Source organism: Sciurus carolinensis, chromosome 7 (assembly GCF_902686445.1).
Source record: "Sciurus carolinensis chromosome 7, mSciCar1.2, whole genome shotgun sequence".
NCBI classification, from domain to species: Eukaryota; Metazoa; Chordata; class Mammalia; order Rodentia; family Sciuridae; genus Sciurus; species Sciurus carolinensis.
In genome coordinates, this window is record NC_062219.1 from 3,094,892 (window position 1) to 3,110,612 (window position 15,721).

General features: G+C 53.3%; 1 protein-coding gene across 4 annotated transcripts in view; it reads left to right on the forward strand.

The window, feature by feature from the left end:
• Nucleotides 1-15,721, forward strand: part of LOC124989039 (uncharacterized) — a 59,140-nt gene that overhangs the window by 37,189 nt on the left and 6,230 nt on the right. For 3 of the 4 annotated variants that reach the window (XM_047558949.1, XM_047558950.1, XM_047558952.1), the window contains 5 exons: nt 1,016-1,090; nt 10,607-10,690; nt 11,131-11,240; nt 14,534-14,594; nt 15,204-15,403. In XM_047558949.1, the coding sequence (XP_047414905.1) occupies nt 1,016-1,090; nt 10,607-10,690; nt 11,131-11,240; nt 14,534-14,594; nt 15,204-15,403 (530 nt within the window). The remainder of the gene's footprint in view (nt 1-1,015; nt 1,091-10,606; nt 10,691-11,130; nt 11,241-14,533; nt 14,595-15,203; nt 15,404-15,721) is intronic. The other variant, XM_047558953.1, reaches the window with a different exon arrangement.

Here is a 15,721-nt window from a genome sequence, read left to right on the forward strand (position 1 = left end):
TCAGACAGTGGGGAGATGATTCTCCCCTCTGGTGCCGTGGCTTTGGGGCAGCTCAGGTCAGACAGTGGGGAGATGATTCTCCCCTCTGGTGCCGTGGCTTTGGGGCGTCAGATCAGACAGTGGGGAGTCTGTGCTCTGTTGATAGGGCAGGGCCCTGCTACCCTCAGGCCCTGCTTCAGCGGCTTACTCTGGTGGCTTTGCTGGTAACAGAGGGGCCTTACCTTCCCCACTCCCCACTCCTCACTCTATTTTTCACTTCTTTCAAATTTTCACTTTTATTGGCCTTTCACACTTTTAAAGCCTTCGTAGCTTAGCCGTGAAGTTTTGGTTGCACTCAGTTACATTACAACTCGTTTTTAATAGATAGTTCATGTGGAAATCTTCATTTTCCTTTAGTGTAAATGGACACACTATTTTCTGTTGATTTATAGAAAATAAAACCCTTTTGACCTTCAAAAATGAAAAATAAAACCACATCAATTACATTAGATGCAAATTAATGAGACTTTACCCAGTTTTGAATGAATATGAAATTGTAAAACAACCAGCTCAACTTTTCTGTCATCCTTATTTTGACCAGATAACTATTCTGAAAGCGGATCCAGATGTTCAGAGACGCACTGAACACCCTGGCTTTTGTGTACTTAGTGCTGTTTTGTATGTATGGTCAATCCCTAGAGTCCACATACAATGACCTTGCGGGAACCAAAGATCATTTTCCTCTAAAAGTGATACAAAACAACAACACATTTTAGGCAATTATTATTACTGGGCATGTGTTACATGCTGAGAATCTAGACCAGATATAAAGACTGTGTATTTGAATGGGGGAAAGTCATGTTGATTGAAAAATACGTGTGTTAAGAATATATTTTTAGTTCCAGAAATATTGAAATAATTGTCATATCTCCAAATAAGAGGTGTTTTACTTTTGAAACTGTACTGTGGCTTGTCCCACCTGAGATCTGGATGCCCACCTACCATCAGGATTGAGACTAGCTGTTGTTCTTTACAGACCAGGACCTCTGCTCTGGGACCAGAACCCTCTCTGCCTCGAACCCAAGAAGAATCTCAGCACCCACCTCTGAAGGTAAGAGGCATAGACTGTTCACGGGCCTTGATATCTCCAGGCTTCTGTCAATAACTAAGTCAACTAAGACTGATGGTGGTGAAATGGTACTCTCAGGACATCAGCCATCGAATCTGTTTGTGTGTGACGATAGAATCGTGTAAGTAGATGTCTTCTCTGTGAAGAGGAAACTGGGGGCCTGTTATTGTCATTCCCTTCAGAAGCGAATATTGTTCTTCATGTGAGGGTGTGTGTCCCTAAAATCTAGATGCTTGCTTCTAAACCAAGTATCACCCATCCGGGCTCTCCATCCATTTGTCTACCCAGCCACCCACTCAGCCCTGCAACCACCTATGGATTCATCCACCCATCCATCCTCCCACCCACCCAGTCATCCATTCAGCCACTCATCTCTCTATCCATCTGTCCATCTGTCCATCCGTCCATGCATCCATCCATTATAAAAGCACTCATTTGGGTAGGTTTCAAAATAGATTCTGTGAGAGGAGAGAGATGAACCAACTTCTCATTTTAGTATTTTTTAGCATCTATTGTACTGAAATTTGACTTGGGGTTTAGAAGGGGTGTAGAGTGATTTTTAATCATGACAATGCGCGTGCAGTTTAAATCTCACTTCTTAAAAAACAAAACTCTCCGGTATGAGAAAACAACTAAAGGATCAGAAATAAGAGCTAATGAGAACATGTCAGTGAGAATACTTTCCTTCTCCTTATTTTCTCCCTACTTGACCATTAGCAATTCAGTCTTCCTATTTTTATATCATTTACTATAGGTGTCCTTTTAGTAAAAACACCTGAAACACTTCACAAAATGTAGAAGAAATGGTCAAAGTCATGATTTTGCACTGATGTTTCTGAGAGGTCCTCTCTCAAAAAGGCGGCATTTCAGGCTGGGGTGGTGTGTTAATGAGAAAGGCCACTCCCGGAGGAGGCTGCCAAGTCCTGGATTCCAGCAGGCAGCGAGGACACTTCGGACGGCTTCCTCTGTACCCGGAGCTCAAAGGGGTCAATTCCTGGGTGCTCAGACCGTAAACAGCCTTCAGGCACTTTAAGAAATCTGCATTTTGTGGGTGTTGCAGAATGCACTCTGCCTTTCCACCCGCCATTTGTTCTTTGTGCCCATGTGCCCTTTGAACATCTGCCTTGGCTTGTAAATACTGCAGTTTATTTCACTCCAGGCTTCAAGGTGATACTATTTTGCCAAATGCAGTGGTTGGCAGATAGTCAATTCCTAAAAAAAAAAAAAACTTCATTTTTCTTAATCAGACTTGGCTTTTCTTGGTAAAAAGCCACAGTGCAAGTTTTGGGGAGCTTGTGGGTGCCCCAGGACCTGGTGTTTCTCGTATTAATATTGAGGAGGGGACAGAGGTCACCTTTCCGAGTCCCTTTTAGGACCCACTCCCAGCGTGTGGCTCTCAGCTCTGGAATTTCAGACTCTGAAAGCCCACATTGGTCCCTACGGTCAGGAGTGGCCCCCAGATGGCCAGTGTTGCCCCTCATCACCTACGCTGGGTCCCAGTGCGGGACAGGGGTGTGTCCTGAGCACCGACGGGGCCTTGCACTCTCTGGCTTCGTGTTGTCTCAGGAGAAACCCATCACGCCAAGCCAGCTTGCCAGCTGAATGCTTGGCGGGTGAGGTGGAGTGCCCGTGGAGGACCTGGGCGCTCGCCCCGTGGGATCCCTGCCTGCGGATCTCCCAAGAGGCTTCCGGGGCTGAGGGAGGGCCTGTGGGCACGAGTCATGTGGGTGAGCTCCAGGATCATGAGGGCTGTTGAAGGACGTAGGCAGACCTAGCGTGGAAGGCCTTCTGCCACTGGCCTGGAGCCGTGTCCCTCCCACGGCCGTGTGGAGCAGTGGTCCCCTCCCCTCCGCCTCCCCTGCCCACCGTCCCTCCTCCACCTGGGGCCCCGCTCACAGCTCACCACACCCGCCGCCTGCTCGGGGCTCCAGATGGAGGACGCCTGTTCTCTCCAACTTCTTTGCTCGTCTGGTCCTGGCATAGGTGTTGGCTCTTCGGCGCAGTGGCTGCAGCTCCAGGCCAGCTGTGGCAGCACGTGGGACTCTCTCCGTGGGGTGTGGAGCATCGTGTTCCTGACAGGCGGCCCATGGACCTGCCTCTGGCCTGGCAAGCATACACTTGCTGGCACAGTTCAGGCACAGTGAGAGAGCGCTGGGCTGGAAAGACGGCACCTGTGTCTGCCTGGGGTCAGACACCAGTTCTGCGTCCTGAGGGCGCACAGGACACGGTGCAGAGGCCAGTGCCTTTGTAACATGACCTGTGAAGACATCTGCGGAAAGCCAGCTTGCTGGGCGGCTGGATACAGAAGGCGCCACGCCCACTTAGGGGTCTGCTTTTAACCAAGGAGAGCTGCACTCATGCTTTGAAGTATTGCTTTTCCCCACATTTCTTAGAAGCCTGAAGGCTGTCTCTGAGCCTCCTCTCTCCTCCATTTCCTCCAGTAGCCTTCCAGGAACAATCCCTCTGGTCTGTTCATCTCCCTGCAAACCTTGCAACCTGGCGGAACCTCCCCGCTCCTCCCAGGCTGTAAAGGGTTGTCTTAGTAAGTTCTATGCAAAGGGATTTTGCACAGTCTTTGGGAGGACGCAGAGTTGTCACTGGCAGAGCCGCCTGTAGGTATGCAGATTTAGAAATGGCTTTCTGTTGTCCTTGCTTTACAACTTCAGTTGGGAATTTTACGCGCCTCTCCTAATTGTGGCGGACGGAATGCCGAGCTGAGCTTGCTGTTGCGTAGAGCTGCAGCGGCTGCCTGTTGGATCCGCGGGCTGTGAGATGTGGCCGCAGCCCTGGGTCGTACAAATGGCTCTAACGACCTCGAAAGACGGAAGCCAAATGGGGTCATTGGTCTTAGGAACTCATGGTATCCTCCACTTAGAAGCCACAATCACACATTATTTTGCTTGGTTCAGGAAAACACACTTTTGTGGGGTTTGTACTAAGGGAGTGTATAATCAACAAAATGAGGGAAAGCCAGAATGAAGTTCTTTCTTACGTGACTCTTTCTTTTTTTAGTGTTTCTGCCTGTGCATAAATAAATGCAGGATGATTATTTTGCTGTAGTTTCTCAAGATGTATAATTTTCTATTCACCCCAAATATGTCTCAAAGTAATGCAAGGTGCACACAGAGGAATTTCTAAGATCGCAGTCTCAGGACACAAGAGGTCCGCTACCCACAAATGACAGAAAGGGTGACGGAGTTTATCTGTAGAGGTGGAAAGGGCCTCAGTGCTCCCTCCTGGTAGAAAATGACACGATACCGAGTTTTTGTTTAAACCATATTTTACTAGGGAACACAGGCAACATTTTGTGGGTAGTGATTTATTTAATCACATTTTTAGTGATTAAATGAGTCTTCAATTATGCCTGGAATGTGGTCTTGCCCCCAGATGAAAGGATCCCATCCCCATGGTTTAGCTGCCTTTAGAATCCATGGTCCTTAAGATTCCGATCATCCAGTCTGTTCCTTCCAACAACATGAAGTGTCTGGGTGAGAAGAGGGAGCCTGGTGCATGCTGGGAAGACTTTCAGAAACCCACAGAAGGTGAATACTTTGGAAATCGTCAGTGTTCGAACTTCTTCTTTAAGAAAAATGTGCCTTCATAGTCTCCAACAGTAATTACTAAACAGTGGTACAAAAATGAGGAAAACTGGTCCACATGAAAGAGAGCCCCACGTCCTGACACCTGAGGAGTCCAGGCGCCAGGTGGGCGTGGCCTGCTGCAGAGTGGCTTCCTGGCTGTCCTGGTGGTCTAGGGACACTTTGGAGGGACTGGGGGGGGGGGCACTGTTTTAGGATTTCTGGGCCACAGCTGTGTCTAGGGCAATCCTCTTCTGTCCCTTTTAAAATAACACTCTAAAAATGTAAAGCCATGGATCGGGCCCTTGACTGGAGTTTGCAGCCCTCTAGTCTGGGGTGCTACCTTGGTGGTTCTCATTTCTGAATTTTAATTACAGAAGAATAAGTCAAAATGTGCGGTGTATCTTTTGGAGTCTAAATTAAGAAAGCCATCTCTTCCATCATCTTGCATGGTCGTGTTTAAACGAGGGCTGGAGCTGGGTGTGGGGGTGCCCACCTGACGCGAGTTCAAAGCAGCCTCAGCAACTTAGCAAGGCCCAGAACAGTTCAGCGAGACCCTGTCTCAAGACAAAAAATAAAAAAGGATGGATGTGGCTTAGTGGTTAAGCACCCCTAGTTTCAAACCCCAGTAACAAAAATAAATAAGTAAACAAATAAACAAACTGGGGCTGGATTGCACGTAAGGCCTGTATGCCAAGACTCTGTTCCAAAGTCGGATGAAGCTGATTCCAGGGCATCTTTGCCAGAGGTCAACTTTTCTTATTGTCACCTGATTCTAGTGTTGAAAAGGTGGCTTCGATTTTGAATGACGCATCTTCACCATCAGTAGAAATACTTCCATGGGTCACTCTACCCTAGCCCCAGTTTTTTTTTGAGAATTGAAAGTTTGGAACCCTCCGGATAAAAGTGGTCAAAATCACTACCTCGATAAGGAGTGCTGGGTAGGATGCAAACACAGTAATATAGTGAAGGCAGTGGGCGCATTGTGGATTCTTGACTGTTGAGTTTCAAAATGCATTTAAGTCCATTCTGTGTTGATGTATTGGGTGTCCCCAGTGTAAAGTTGTGTCCTCAGGGGAAAACAAGGCTCCTTGTGTTTCTGTCCTGTGTTTGGTTCCGTTGCTGCTCTTTTGTCTCCACCCCAGGGGGCAAAGTACCCACTGCTCCCTGCAGAGTGGGCTAATAAACACCTCGGAGCTGAGGATAGACTAGGTGGCCCTGCTCCTGACCTGCTTGTCTCCCTGTCTTTTACAGAAGAACCGCCTCCACTTTCCCATTTCTTTAAAGAAACATGATCATTTTTCAATCTGCCCAATAAAACCAATAGAAACCATTTAAGATGGCTTTAAATACATTGATTTTCTGTTCCCCCAACCCCGTTTCAAAATATTGGCCCAAAACACTGAGGCGTAATGAGCTAGTGATTTGCAAAGTCTTTTTACAATCAGCTTATAGGTATTCTATGATCATTAATTTCCTCTATCACTTGAAGAAAAGTGGCAAAATGTTTCCTCTAAACACCCACAGGAATCTGACATCTTTGCAAACCTGTCTGCTCTTTACGCTTCCCTCCCGGTTTGATGAGGAAGAAGAACTCATGTGTTCAGAAGCACAGGCATGGGGCTTGCTGTGCGGCATCTTCTGAACTTGGATTCTGGAGCGTCTGAGTTCATCTGGCCCCCCACCCCTGCTTCCCTCCTTTGGGGGTCTCACTACCCAGGGCTTGCCTTGCACCCAGGTTCCTTGTGGGAGGTGCTGGGACCTGGGCTCTGGGGCTCAGGGCCCAGCTTCCCTCCCCTGCGCGGTGCACACTCCACCCCCGGCTGTGCGAGCGGGACCACGGCCACCCTTCCTCCAGCTCCTCTCCAGCAGGGGCGGCTCAGCACGGGTGTCGGGGAGGTCATTAAGGGGCATCCTGCTCCTCTCTCCACACCTGCGACGTGCTTCCCTGCGGTAATTTTATGGGCCGTGAGGAGGCAGGTTTGACGCCGGGACACAGTCTCTGCCAGCAGCTGCAGACGGCCAGCTCCCCAGACAGTAAAATGTAAAGAGGGGGGAGGGGGCAACCTTTGAAGTTTGCAAAAAGCATGACTTTGACCACTTCCTCCTTCCTTTTTAAATGGGCTCCCAGGTATTATGCTGAGAGCGCTATGGCTAACTTTACAAGGAGACTCGCTTCCTCCCAGCGCCCAAGACGCAGGGTTGCGTGGTCCTCGGCATTTTAATGCCACTTCCGAATGACCCTCTGTCTTCTAGGTGGCGCTGGAATGAGCAAATGGGGAGGGTGCCGAAGGCTGGCGGTGCTGTGTGCCAGGCACAGAGCGCACACCCACGCAGGGCCGCGCTCACGGTGAAGGTGCCCGGCCAGGCCACCGAGCACCCTCCCCACGCATTTTCTCTGCACTGACTTCTTGCTTCTGACCATAAAGGGATAAGAAGCACACTAAAGCCCTGGCACTGCATTCGCTTCCTGATTTCATGTCTGGATTTTAGTGTCCAATTACTGCTTTCTTTTCCCACGCTGTTTCAGCATTTTTCTCTTTTTGTTTAAACGGGTCTCCAGGAGTTTAGTTAGCCTGTCACTTCTACAGAGTTTAGCATAGCAAATCCTGAACAGGTGTGTGTGTGCGTGCTTGTGCGTGCACATGCGTGTGAGCCCAATGCCCCCCGTTCCTTGGGAGGTCTTCCTGGGTTTGGTGAGCTCACGGGAGCATGCCTGTGCAGGGGCCGGCTGTGAGGCGCCAGGGCAGTCTCTGTGCCCCTCACTAGGCCCAGGTGCAGGCTGCTGTGAGGGTTCCTGACCGTGGAAATGGGAAGGGCTGTGTGAAAGCGAATCCTGGGTCACCCGCACACCCTCCCTCACGGCACACACGTGCTGCCCGCAGTTTTTGGGCGGCAGCCCTCTCTGCCACTCCACCCTGGCCACCCTGGGCTGCTCCACGGTTGTCTGAGACTTGACCCTCCCAAGGCCTCTTGCTGTCCACTCTTGCTCTTCTCACCTGGGTATTTGCCTGGGGAATGGTGGCAAGGCACATCTCTGACAGTGTCGGCCTCCCCCGCAAACGCTGCCTGCCTCCCTGGTCCTCCTGAGAAGACTACCAAAGCCTGTGTGGTGGCCTCAGCCTGCACAGTCCTCCTGTCTCCTCAGTCCCTCGCTGTGGCTCCCAGGCCCTCGGCTGGGCCTTGCACACACTCCCCTGCACCCCCAGGGCCTCCTGGTCCTGTAGGCGCTGCCGCAGCCCATCCTCGGAGAAGCACTTTCTGCTTCCTGTTGGTTGTGGGACCTTCCCTCCCATGCCGGCGTCTTAGAGACGAAGTCCCTCTCCTCTGCAGCTCGGGCCGATTTCTTGTTAGGACTATTTCACTGGGGTCCATGGTGTGGGACGTGGCTGGCAGTGCCAGCCAGTGATGATTTCTACCCAAGGAAGCCGGCTGCCGCAGGGGCCGACTCAGCGGGCGGCAGAGTGGATTTCCTGCAGAGCAGACTCAAGCCCCAGGAGTGCCGCGATCTGCCACCGGAGACTGCTCCCCGAAGCCTTCGTCCCTGGAGGCAGACGTGGGGTTGCCATGCTTCGGGCCCTGGGGAGCAGGGACACGTGGCCTTCCTCTTCGCTGTGGCACCACTTGGTTTCGCCCCGGCTCACCACTGCCGCTGCTAGCACACTCCTGTCTCAGCTGTCTGCCTGCCTCCCAGGTGCCTGTTGGGCAGAGTCCTGACCCTGGAGGGGTGTCACATCCGCGCTCGCGCTGCTCTTGACCAGGGTCCATGCTCTTCTCAGCCAAGGTCTCTTCCACCCTCTGACTGGGGCTTTAGGGACCTGCCTTGGGCTTTAGGGACCACCCCTCTCCTTCTCCTCGCCTGCCACAGCATCCCTCCGGAGCCCACCAGAAGCCCCGTCTCCACTTCCGGTCACTCCTCCTCCTCCCACCTCCTCTCCTGGACGCCACGCCTCTCGGTCCTCTGGATGCCTGGCCTCACGATGCCCCTGCAGGGCAGAACAGCTGCTGTCTGGTGGCATTTCACGTGCGGGTGCCTCAGAGTTACCCTCATGCTCACTCCTTGGCTCAGGAGAGCTGGCCACTCTGGTGCTGGGCGGAGGTCGAGGCAAGAACCCCCCACCCTGCAAGGGGCTCGCAAGCCCGTGTTCTCCAGTCGGGCGCTCAGCTTCTCGGGACCAACTGCAGTTCACACAAGATGCTTACGCACAGGTCGGGGTGCAAAAATGGCAAGCACACCACAGCAGAGCAACGGCAGGGACAGCATGGGGCCTGGGGCCTCTCGGCCAGCACGGGGAGACGCAGCCCAGGCAGAGCAGCGAGAGGTGACCTCCTCACCCCGCTCCTGGGTGTAGGCAGAAGCACCCAGTTTCTCACCATTACAATGCTGTCCTCCCCTGGGTCCTGCTGCCATGACATTCTTCCTCACCTCAGGCCCAGAGCAACGGATGTGTCCATCTTTGAACTCATCGAACTTGAGACCCCTGAAACCGTGAGCCCCAAATAAACTTTCCCTCCTCCCAGTTGTTCTCGTCAGATGTTTATGTCCCGGGGACACAAAGATGAGCGGCATGCCTGTGTGGACCCCATCTCCCCGGAGCTGCCAGGGCTCCCACAGAAGCACAGCTTCCTCAGTCTGGATAGAGCTTCTGCATCTAAGTACCAGGTGGTGACCCACGACATTTGGAGAACTGAACCCCGTGAAGGGTGCCGGTGGCAGGGCTGCCGCTCTGGTGCTTGCCTCCGCGGCCGTCCCTCTGGGTTCCTCACCGGCCCACTGCTGCTTCTGCGTCTGCACCCCCCGGATGCTCCCGACGGCTGCACTGGATGAGTGGGGCGCGTCTTTGATTTCTGGCAGTGCTGGGGTGGAGCCAGCGTCTGGTGCACACCAGGCGGGTGCTCGGGGACAGCCTGGTCCCCAGCCCTCACTCTTGCTCATCTGCTTTCATGGGGTGGCTGAGGTCTTCAGGGGTAGCACTGAAGAGAGGTGGAGGACCAGCAGGAGCCCAGGTGGCAACGTCAGATAGAAGAACCTCCAGCCCACGGCAGCAGGACAAAGGCCGTGGGCAGGAGCCAGCTCGACTTGTCCCCAGAACAGAAATGACATGGGACACTGCTGTGAGGGCAGGGCTGTTGCAGGGGGTCGTGGAGGTGGGGCGGTCAGGGAGGCTTCCAGTCTTCTCAGAAGGGGTCACGCGGCAGAGAGGGCAGTTGCCCAGTGGACACTAATACACGAGAACTTTCCACTCTGCAAGTTCTTCACATGCTGCGCTCCTGTCCTCCAGTTGATGGGGCATCACAGTCTAAAGAAAGGAGGCAGATGAGGCGACCCGACCTCTTCCCTGCAGTCGTGGGAGAGGAGCAGAGGGGGCTTCAACCAGGGAGATCCGACCCCCCGTACCGCAGAAGCAACTGGGGCCACTTGAACAGGATGAAGGACCCTTTTTGGGTTTTCCTCTGGAGATGGTTCAAGAAAGAAATGACAGAGAAAAAATCTGAAGGCAGGCTCAGAACCAAAATCCCCCAAACCCGTGAAGCCAGCAGCAAGAGGAACGGAAACCGATGAACCCATGAATTGTTCGGTAGGCAATTTGGTGCCTACCGAACCACAAAACAGGCCACCGGCTGGCCTCCGCATGTGGGGAGATGCTGTCAGGAGGCAGGAGTAACCTCAGCACCATCGCCCAGACCTAGATAATGAGGCACCTAGTCCGGTCTGAAAGGCAGGAGGCCTGTTCTGAGCCACGCACCCTGGAGTCTCGAGTCTTGCCTCACTTTTCGCCAGGGGTCTTTCTCTCTGAATTAGGTGCCAAGGGTTAAGGTGCACGTACCACTTCTTAAGTCCTTGTGAAAGATAGAAGGAGCAGAACTGGCTGAGTGGCTTAAAGGACATGAGTAAAAAGATCTGTCTCCTCTTCCCCAGGGCCTCCTTTCTCAAGTTACAGAATGGAGGAAAAGGAGTCAGCAGCGAGAAGAGGCAGGAAAACTAGCCCCAGGACAGGGGAAGGTGAGTGTTCCCACTCTGCGCTTCAGAGCTGCTTTAGTCCAAGAGAAGCCAGAGGGGCTGGAGTTCAAAGTGAAGTTCAGAAGAAAGAAAGAAAGAAAGAAAGAAAGAAAGAAAGAAAGAAGGAAGCTCATGGTGGTCCTTTCCCACTGTGAGAGGAGTGGGCCTGGCCAGGGCAGGTTCAGAGACAGTTTACCTGAAAGACCAAGGCAGAGAAGTCTGTCTTGACATAGCTGGAAGGTTCTACGCACGTACTAAGCACTGTACACGTCAAGGGGGGGAGATGACGTCCTATGCTGAACCGAGGTAAAATCACAACAGTGCCCAGCTGCCCTGTGTGACAATGTGTTCTCCCACGTGGTCCCCATTCTGGGCCACTGAAGATTCCACCTCCAAGGTGAGACACAAGCATAAAAACTTTCAAAACAAAATATTTCTTACAGAGCAAGATTGTTTGTAAAGCAGGTGAGAAGGATTCCAGAAGTAAGATGTATCTTCGTCGCTTGTATCAGATGTATTCGACCTCCCTTGCCAACATGGAATTCTCCAGAAGGTGAGTTCCTTTCTGGAACATACTTTAAAGCCTTTTCCCTTCATTCTTTCGTGGAGCTGTGATTGAGGGCCTGCTAGAGGAGGGCTACACCCAGCCCTCAATGCCTGATCTTATGGTCTTTTTACAGCCATCTTCAGCCTTTGCAGGTAAGTGTGTTAGAGAATCGCCACTCAGGAGGCCACTGGATATTCTGGAAGACCATCAGATAGGGCACTGTTACCGTCCCCTCTTGCTGAGATGGAGATCCAGCTTCAGAATGTGAGGTAGCCTGGTTGGGGTCCTTAGTCATGGAGGGCTTTCCAGGTCCCTGGCCTGCTGCCTGCAGATCCCGTGACCCCTGCACTTTCCCTGTAGCTGTGAGGAGATGTGGGTGTGGCCTCTCTGTGCCCCCGACACTGGCAGGGTCACAGTGCACCTCAGTGCACAGGACCTGGCCCACGGTCGCTACCTCAGCAGAAGAGCCAGGACTTGAACTTGGATCATCTGGCCCATCGTACTCTGTGGGCTAGAGGTGTGTGAAGCAAGCTGTCAGGGTGACTCTGGCCACAGGCCATGGGCCAGGCAGGCGCCTACTCCCGGTGCAGATGGACCCGGAGCTGGGAAGCTGTGTCCTTTCTTTAGAGGACCTGGAAGCCAGGCCATCTCAGAATGAGATGAAGCGATGACCCTGCACTGGCCAGGGGCTCACTGGACCCTCCTGGCTGCGTCAGAGCCACCCTTTCTGAGATTTTGAACTTGTGGCCTTTCTCCTCCACAAAGGACTCAAAAGTTTGCCAGATCTGTTAAATACACAGCAAGGGAGATGGGTCCTTATGTAGGAGGCCAAAGTCTTGAGGAGTCAGAGCCTTGTGAGGAGTGAGGAGCCCCTTCCCTCCCTCTCCTGAAACTGGTCAGCCCGCCACCAGGCGTTTCCCAGGAAGCCACTTCACAGAACAGAACGCCCAACTGGGAGACTCCTGCAGATTCTTGTAGCAAGGAGCCACTTTCTGGTCATTTGAGGGTGGAGGAGGCGGCTCCCTCATTTAGGGACCAATTCAGGCTCCGCTATTAGCATTTGAATCAGACAGCCAAGCAGTTTTGATTGAAAGGAGAAACCAAGCCTTTGTTGTTGCAATTTAAGGGCTTAAGTAATTTTCTGGCCTCCTTTAATCAGTGGGAACAGGGGGAAATGGAGATGCACAGGAGAAGTGGGTTCTGGCCATGGAGGAGGCCCGAGTGACCCCCGATCCCAGGGCTGCTCCCAGCTGCTGTCCTTACACTCAGAATCTCCTTGAATATCTCCAGAATATCCTTTGTTTGGATTAAGCCAATCCCAATAATTATGGAGACACACCAGGAGGGAATGGAAACCCCATGGTCAAAGTCTTCTCCTGCAGTGGCTGAGCCATATCCCTCCCGTCCCCAACCCACAGAAGGAGCCCAGAAGCAGAGGATCTGTGGCCAGTCCAAGGACAACATCCGAATAACCTTGTCACACAGTGAATCTAAGGTCTCTTAGGAGCACAGAGAGCTACTGGAGGTAGTTCATGGTATTTAATTGACATGGGAAGGAGACAGCCTAGTCACATGTGTAACCAATAAAAACTGAAAAATCTTGAGTTTACAAAGACTGAAGGCCAAATTTTCAAACTCCTCAGCCAGCTTGCTCTTTCCTTGGCTGGCATTATGTTTTCTTATATTATGCACATGCAGACATACAGGATTCTTAAAAATGCAAATGACTGTGAAAAGCCTGACTGGAAAAATAATCTTTGGAAAACTTGGCCTCTCGGCAGCCAGACATAGAGTTTGTGCTGTGCGTGGATGCTGGAGCAGACGCGGCCAAAGCCCTGGCCTGCTCCCTCTTGTGTGCTTTCTGAGGAAAGGTGCCTCTGCAACACTGGGAGGTCCTGGCCTGGTGTGCTCAGGTCCACGCTCAGGAGACCTCCGCTCCTGTACACTCGGACATGGCAGCAGGGAAAGGAAAGCAGCGTGGCCTCAGAGTGAGCTTCCAGAGGCATCCGGCACGCCGCACACGTGGTGTCCACTCTGTCAGCTCAACTATGCAGGCTCCTCTCCTCTCCCCTGGAGGCCGGAGGCTCCTCCTCTCAGACTGGCTCCCACCCACTCCCCAGACTCCTCTTCCTCCTTTCTGCCACCCATGGCTTCCTCTGGGGGCCTCCCCCGCGGATGGCCTCTCTCCGCCCACCCCTGCGTGAACAGGAGGGCGTCCCCAGCTGTTTGGGATCTGCGGTGCCTGGAGGGCAGGGACTCTGTCCTAACTCCTGTGCCTTCCCGCAGGCCTGAGTTCTTTTCCAGAGAAGGCAGTTCATCCGGCAGCTCTTCCCAGGAGCTGATAAAAGACCCTGTGTTTGCTTCTGCCTGGGTGTTTGCTGTGTGGCGTGTGCGGAGACAAATGGCCACTGTCTTGTCAGCTCGAGAGGAATCCACCCTGATTCCTCCACCTTTGCCCTGGTGACCCTATGGCTCAGCCGAGCCCCCCAGGGCTGTCAGCTTAGCTGAGCCCTGTATGGACGTACGAGGCTCACACTGTGCTGCTTTGCCTCAGGTGTTCTGGTTTCCCTTGGTGTTCTGGTCTCTCCAAGGGAAACCACGCTGAGGGGGGGAAGGTGTCCTGGTGGGCCTTGCCCACATCCCACCTGGCAGCTGGCTGACCCTGGCTCTAGGGCACAGTGCTGTCGCCAGGAGTCTATTCCTTGACTGGGACTAGTCAAGGGTAATCCAAGGTTCCCTGGACTCTTGGGCAGACCAAGGCCTGAAGGGAATTCCCTGCCAGACATGGTCTCGTGGCCTCTGTCCCCAAGTGAGAGGCACTGTGCTCCCAACGTGTCTTCCCTGGACTGTAGACCTGGGACTGTGCCCCTAGGGCAGGCCAGTGTCCCCTGCAGGTGTGCATGCACTGTCCCCAGAGTGTGAACAGCTGAGTGACTTTGCACACTGCAGATGTGCAGACAGACTTGCAGCAGCGAGGCCAGCGTGTTTGAGCAGGGCAGCCACCAGTGAGGGGAGGTCGTCAGCAGCTGGCCAGGAGCCCGCCCTCGGGCAGGGTGCGCTCCCTGGGCGTCGGCCCATGTTCTTGCCAGCTTTATTTCCAATAGTGTCAGCAAAGGGAGATGGTGTGCGGGTGTGTGGCTCCAGCAGTGGCTCAGGCCGAGCAGCCCTGCACGAGGCTGGCTTCCTGCAGGGCGAGTCCTGCCCGGGCCTCCAGCGGGAGCAGCCTGCGTGTGTTCCAGGGCCGCCGAGCCTGACAGCTTCCCTGTCTTGCTTTTCTCTGTTTGGTGCCACCTGCGCAGACTGATGGAGAGAGACGGCCGCTTTGCAGATGAGCATGCGGAGCGGGGAGCTGGAGGTCTGGTCAGTGTCCTGTTGGTCTAGCGGCAGCACAGTGGCACTCTGTCCTGCCTGGGACGGAGGCTGGGGAGGCTCTGGGGAGCCAGGATAGAGAACGCACGGCCTTAGACGCTATTGCCGGCATTCCCGTGGGTGTAGAGAGCAGCCAGCAGCCAGCAGCCGCTGTGGAGGGAGGGAGGAAGGTCCAGTCCGCCTGCACTGTAGTGTCCTTGGGATCTTGGTGTGGTGGTGACCAGTGGACAGGAGGTCATGTTGGGTTGTAATGACATAAAAATCTAATGTTGAATCCAACTTAAAAACAGAATGAAACCCAAGACCCCGCCTTCCTCCAGCCTCACGGCCGCCCTTGGTTGCTGTCCTCATGAAGGGCAAGCAGATGGGACAGAAGCAGAAACCTGGTGGGATTTAAGCAGTGGTACACAGCAAGGGGATACTACTTTCTAAAGCAGCACTTATTAGACAATGAAAACCTTAAAATATGAATAAATAAATACACATTTTAGTGATCACTGCTTGCCCTACTTTCCCAAACTCTTTTAAAAATCGATCCTCATATGATGAGTATAATGAAAGCAGCAAGAGCAAAATAAAAGTATTCTTTGCTTCTGAAAGCTGGATTTCATGGTCCCAGATGGACACATGCAGCAAGAAGAAGTCCAGCCCAGGGAGATGAGGACAGAGGACCCACCACCTGCCAGGCGGCAGCACGGAGCGTGGCCTGCCCTTCACTTCCTGAAGTGCCAGAGCCCAGCACGTGCACAGAGAGACCCCCACCCCAAAACAAGAGGACGCCCGGCGGCCCCAGGTGGCATGTGAGTGGTCAAAAACCAACCAACAGAAACCAGAAGTGAGGAAGGGTTGCAGACAGCACACAGACAAAAACTAGCGAGCACCCATATTGTGGTGACTAGGTTGTGGTGGAGCGGTGAGAAGCTGGACAACCGAGGGACCTGGATCCCTGATTTTCTGGGGCAGGTTCCTGCTGTGGGTCCACCCAGAGGATGCCTTTCCCCAGGAACCTCCCAGGAGCCCCGGTGTGGGTGGTGTGGGCCGGTGCTCCCTCCAGGCTCAGCTCCCCTGAGTCCTCAAGGAGGCCAGCAGTCTCCTGCCTCAGGCCACCACCTGCTCAT